The sequence below is a fragment of the Phaenicophaeus curvirostris genome, chromosome Z, assembly GCF_032191515.1.
Source record: "Phaenicophaeus curvirostris isolate KB17595 chromosome Z, BPBGC_Pcur_1.0, whole genome shotgun sequence".
Classification (NCBI taxonomy): domain Eukaryota; kingdom Metazoa; phylum Chordata; class Aves; order Cuculiformes; family Cuculidae; genus Phaenicophaeus; species Phaenicophaeus curvirostris.
The window spans coordinates 25970801-25976531 of NC_091431.1; the positions used below are offsets into that span (position 1 = coordinate 25970801).

Consider the following 5731-nt stretch of genomic DNA (forward strand, 5'->3'; position numbering starts at 1 on the left):
CTCACATGGCTCTTGCGTGTTATTCTGCTGCATGGGGCAAGTTAAAAATCGAAGCGTCTGCTCCTGAGTAAACGCGGACAAAGTGTAAAACTCTTAAAAATCTCTGCAATTCTACGTATCGCAACCCGGCAGCCGCTAAAGGATGCTAGACATGTAAACATTAGCCACACTGGTGGTAAAACCCCTGGCTCTTTGTCGGGCTCAGGTGCAGAGGCAAGAAAAAGCAGGTTTCAGGTATTAAATGATGGGGGAACCCCTGGCGTGGCCCAGTGAGGGGAGCGCGGGCCCCACAAAGGGGCGTGGCCACGCGCGGGTGGGGGCGTGGCCAGACGAGGGGGCGTGGCCAAGCGGCGGCAATGACTGAGCGGGGCGCGGTTTCGCCAGGCGCGTGGCCGGTGGGGGCGTGGCCTATCCCGACCCGCCAATCGGCGCGCGGAGGCGTGGCTCGCGCGCGGCCGGGGGCGTATAAGAGCGGCGGCGGGGTGGGGGGCGCCTCAGGGCCGGGCTGCGGGCGAAGGAGCGAGGTGAGCGGGCCGGGCCGGGCGGGGACTGCGGGCGCCGCGCTTGTTCCCGCCGCGGGGCGAGTCGCGTACGCGAGGGCCCAGCGGGGCGGAGGCTGCCGCCCTCCCCGCGTCTCCGCCCCGCGTGGGTGCGGGGTGGGCTTCGACCCTCCCGCGAAGCGGGGGCCGAGCCGTGCCCGGCGCTGCTGGGCCTGACGTTGCTGCGTCCTCCGCTCCCGGCAGCGCCGCCAGCATGGACCTGCGTCTGACCGCGCTCTGCCTCTGCCTCGGAATGGCCCTCGGCGCCCCGAGAGCCGACCCCGACCTGGATGGGCACTGGCAGCTGTGGAAGTCGTGGCACAACAAGGAGTACCATGAGGTGAGCGCCCGGGATCCGCGGGTCTCGGCCGGGCCGTGCCCGCTGAGTCATCCCTGCCTGCTTTGTTTTGAAGCTGGCTGAGGTCCACGCCTGGGAAAAATAATCCCTCCCTGACGAGGTCCCTTTCCTGTGTTTATGTGTTGGCTCAGCCGTACTGAACTCTCTGATTTTTTTATGAGGGTGGCGAAAAAACCGTCTCTTAAACGGCGTTCGGACTGTTCTGCGCTTACCCGAGTCCGTAAGCCGTAACAAAGCGCTTTATCGTGCGAGTGAACCTTGTATGAGCGGCCTGTTGTTTTCTGGCCCCTCAGAGAGAGGAAAACTGGAGGAGAGTGGTGTGGGAGAAGAACCTGAAAATGATTGAACTCCATAATCTGGATCACACGTTAGGAAAACACACCTACAAATTGGGAATGAATCAGTTTGGTGACATGGTATGTATAGAGGTATGAAATGTACAGTTCTAAACAGTGGTGTGTAATAGGTGGTGACTGCATGTCTTGAATTGTCTTCAGACGACTGAGGAGTTCAGACAGTTGATGAATGGCTATGCACACAAGAAGACTGCAAGAAAGTACAGAGGATCCCAGTTTCTTGAGCCAAACTTCCTGGAAGTGCCACGATCTGTAGACTGGAGAGAGAAGGGATATGTAACTCCAGTTAAAGACCAGGTACTCTCTGATAGTGATAACCAGTTATAGATCCAGTTTCCTGTGTGTTGCTTCTGCTTCCACAGAGGAAAAACACTGGACTTATTTGTTAAGTACAGCTTGCTGCAAGCTTGCTAAATGAAGTGGTGTTTTGCTAGAATTGCTCTATCCCTTTGGGGTTTCTTAGGAGTTCTGTACTAAGTGCCTTAGTAACTGAAAATGCTGCTGTATCATCACTTTTACATGCTAGGAGTATGCTAGGTGCAAAACTGAAGTTGATTATGCACCTTTTACGTTCTTCATGTTTAGATCAGTGCTAAGGGAACTATAATTGCTTACCTGTCTGGATTTGTAACTTGTGTTTTTATTTCTTGCCTCAGGGTCAGTGTGGCTCTTGCTGGGCTTTCAGCACAACTGGTGCTCTTGAAGGGCAGCATTTCAGAAAAACTGGCAAACTTGTTTCTCTAAGTGAGCAGAATCTGGTGGACTGCTCTCGCCCAGAAGGGAATCAAGGCTGCAATGGTGGTCTCATGGACCAGGCTTTCCAATATGTGCAGGATAATGGAGGAATTGATTCAGAAGTATCCTACCCCTACACTGCAAAGGTAACTCACAGCTGAACTTGTTTTGTGCGGACAAACTATGTTGGGAAACTCTTGTCTAGAAATGAAGGTGTCTCAGTAGTAATCAGTATATTGGTTCTTCCTGTTGCATCTTTCCTAAGAAAACTAGAATGACTGCTAGCCCCAGCAGTAATCACATACTACACTTGTCTTTGAGGTCAAAATATTGCCAGACCAGTTGGAGAAACTGGAGCAAATATTTTTATTCCTCCCCCTCACTGCTGCTCTCCTGTTGGATGCTGTGCCTTATCTTGTTGGACACACCAAACTGGGACCCAGCCCTTGTTGACCGTGCTGCTTAGTCGTTGCAGTGCAATTCAGCTTCCTGTAACTGAGCTATTATGGAGTCGCTATCCATAGACCAGGTAATTCTGGCAGCTAGCGTGATTTGTTTTTGAACAAATTGCTATTGACAGCGCCTTAAGTTCCCCTCCTGGATGAAATGTGTGTAAGTGGAGATAATGGGCAGACTTCCAAAATACTTCTGGTGATATACCAGAAGTGAAACAAACTTGTGAGGGCAAAAAAACTGTAGTTAATTGTGGCATCGCTTGAGAGCCCATAGTTTGGGCTTTCCACTTCTTGGAGTTCTGCTCACTCTACAGTAGCTTTTCTTGCAGGTGATACTGTGTTGACTTGAGTGGGCAATAGCAGTCCCATCTGTTGTGAGCAACATCGAAGCCTTTGGATGTGGGTTCCTGTTCACCTGCATTCCTGTAATCTCAAATCATTTCTTAATCTTGGTTCTTCTAGAGGCCTTAGTTAGTCACAGGAAGTGCCTGACTTGCTCAGTACAAAAAGTAAGCAACTGAGGTGTACTCTATTCCTTTAGTTGGACAGAGGTGACTTAATTACTGCTCATACCACACAGGTAAGGGAGGCATGTGCTTACTTCAGTCTGTTTCAATTTTATGTGGCCTGACTTCCAAACTAGGCTTCTATTGAGGCAAATGCCTGTGGCACCAACAGGTTTTTTTGTTTTGGTTTTTTATGAAATGTGAAGAAGCACAAAACATATGAATGCTGTATGTAAGGACATATAATACAAATGATTAATCTTTAAGTTGTTCTGTATGGTTTTTCAAACTGACAGACTAAAATTGCGGATTTTAAGTGCTTGCTCAGTGAACAGTTTCTGGATTGCTTTGTAATTAATGAATACTTGGCTCTTTTCCATTGCCCATTAATGCAGTCTGGGCTTCTTTCCTCTCTGAAAAGATATTTGTCCTGCCCACCAAAGAAGGCAGTGTTCCAGGATGTGATGGTCCTTTGCATCCCAGTAAAGCTTTCCTTTTGGGCCCAACTGCCCTTTTGCTTTTTCTGTATTTCTGACCAACTCAAAAGCAGTTTCTGTATTCTCCCTCTGCTCTTCTCTCTTCAAAGAACTGCTAAAGCAATTGGATCCTCTTCAGCCCCTTGTTTACCAAGTCATAGAATGTCTGGTAGTTCCTGCACTAACCTGTGTGTTAAGGGGAGAACTATGTAATAACTAGGGCTTGCTTTATTTAGGATGATGAAGACTGTCGCTACAAGGCAGAGTACAATGCTGCTAATGACACCGGCTTTGTTGACATTCCTCAAGGACATGAAAGAGCGCTCATGAAAGCAGTAGCAGCTGTGGGTCCAGTGTCTGTTGCTATTGATGCAGGCCACTCTTCATTCCAGTTCTATCAGTCAGGTGGGGATTTGTTAGCAACTTGCATGCAAAGAACTTTTTTTTTTGAGTACCCAGTATTTGTTACCCACCTGTTTAATAGGTGAAAGATACCCCAAGTATGATCTTAGGATATAGGACATAATTGGGAGACCTTTTATTGTTCTCCACACTTTGTAATTTTCTTGTGGGTGTGTGTATTTGTCACCTGGCTTCTACTGTGATGCGCTTCACCTGGGACTCCTTTCTCTTGTCCTCAAGAATCTTTGCAACATATAAATTGAAATATACAAGGCTGCTGGTGAGGAAGGATGGTTCCTTGCAAATGAGCTTGTTCACATGTGACCTTCTGCCTCTACAGGTATCTACTATGAACCAGAGTGCAGCAGTGAAGATCTGGACCATGGTGTTCTGGTTGTAGGCTATGGCTTTGAGGGGGAAGATGTAGATGGTAAAAAATACTGGATTGTTAAGAACAGGTAAAGTCTCTCTCTGCCTTGCACCCTCTGCAGGGAGGAAAGGTAGTTTGTCACTTGTAGTGGGAGTTATGGATGCAACGGTAGTCAGTCTGTGTGTAGAAAATCTGGAGCCTATTATCAGATTGTATGGTATGACAAAAGGGAAACCTGATTCATGTTGCTGGTAGCCTAATAAAGTAGGCCCAAAGCAGCAAGCTCCTGCCTTTTAATTTATTCAAGGGAGCTCGTTACTGGAACTGCATGTAAATCTAGTAGATTTTAAAGTGGTAGAGCAGAGGGAAACAGGAGGGAAACAAGGTTCTGGGGGCGTAATGGCTTTTGTAGAAGCAGAGTACTGTGTACCTGTGTGAAGCAGGGTAACACTTTAAAGTTAAAGATAGATGAACTTCCTAGGCTGGAGGGAAGGCAATAAATTGACAGCAAAGGGCACATCACAGGAGCTTGTCTCATCTTCAGTGTTGCTCAGGCACCACCCTCAAATGCTGCTTGCTCTGTTAAATTTGGCTGGGAAAGCAGTGTCTGCGCTTTCAGGCACCTGTAATCGAGGACTGCCCTCCAAGGTCTCCACCTAGTGAAATGATGGCTGCACCCTTTATTTCTGTGAGCTTGAGGTGTTTCTTATGTAATGTGTGTTTAATTGCTGGAAAGCACTTTAGTTTTGACTGCAGTGTGTTAATTTTTCTCCAGAAATGTGGAATGCAGTAGTTTTCAATATAAATGCTTATTGGGGGGGGGTGGGGGGGTGGGGCGCGTAAGTAAGTATCTTCTGAATATGAAAACAAACCATTTACTTCTGTTTTCAGCTGGGGTGAGAAGTGGGGTGACAAAGGATATATCTACATGGCCAAGGACAGGAAGAACCACTGTGGAATAGCAACAGCTGCTAGTTATCCACTTGTATAATTTGAAGACTGAACATTTCAGTGCAAGATGGGGATTTAAACTGAATGACCAAACCCACGTTCACACATGTGGTAGACTTGTAGCCTTCAAAAGTAAACTTGATTTCTTTTTAAACTTTTGAAGTATGTTTTACATGTTGGTGACATGCCATTTATTCTAAATTAATGTAAATGTTGGTATGTAAACAGCTTGTAATATTGCTGGCTATTACCTGCTTAATCTAATACTTTCTTTGTTTTTTTTTTTTTTAAATTGCACTGTGCCCAAAGGTTTACTTTTTAAATAAACATTTAAATTTCAGTGTGTATGGATGACTTTGACTTTTTGGTCTGTGATTTTTTTCCACTTGGGAGCCTTATCAAATAGGTATCTTAAATCATTTTACTAACTGGAAGCCTATGTGCATGCCTCTTACCAACTGCTGAAATGCAAGCCTATCTGGGGATGGCTAATAGTTCATATAAAATAGCATGTAGTATTTGTGACAACTTATTTCAAATGTGAAATGGAAAGCTGTCTTTTTATCAACTGAAGAAAAAGTGA

General features: G+C 46.5%; 1 protein-coding gene across 1 annotated transcript; it reads left to right on the forward strand.

The window, feature by feature from the left end:
• The first annotated feature begins 446 nt into the window (after window positions 1-446).
• Window positions 447-5488, forward strand: CTSL (cathepsin L). Its single transcript, XM_069880160.1, has 8 exons — window positions 447-524; window positions 744-879; window positions 1191-1313; window positions 1395-1550; window positions 1910-2134; window positions 3662-3830; window positions 4168-4285; window positions 5089-5488. Exons 2-8 carry the CDS (start codon window positions 754-756, stop codon window positions 5186-5188), a joined length of 1017 nt encoding a protein of 338 aa, XP_069736261.1. The 5' UTR covers window positions 447-524; window positions 744-753; the 3' UTR covers window positions 5189-5488.
• The last annotated feature ends 243 nt before the right edge of the window (window positions 5489-5731 follow it).

Bases quoted from the DNA above. Each gene is read 5' to 3' on its own strand.
- CTSL (XM_069880160.1), top strand. From the start codon at position 754: ATGGACCTGCGTCTGACCGCGCTCTGCCTCTGCCTCGGAATGGCCCTC. The intron at 1,314-1,394 runs GTATGTATAGAG...AATTGTCTTCAG, and splicing joins TGAATCAGTTTGGTGACATG to ACGACTGAGGAGTTCAGACA. The intron at 3,831-4,167 runs GTGGGGATTTGT...CTGCCTCTACAG, and splicing joins ATTCCAGTTCTATCAGTCAG to GTATCTACTATGAACCAGAG.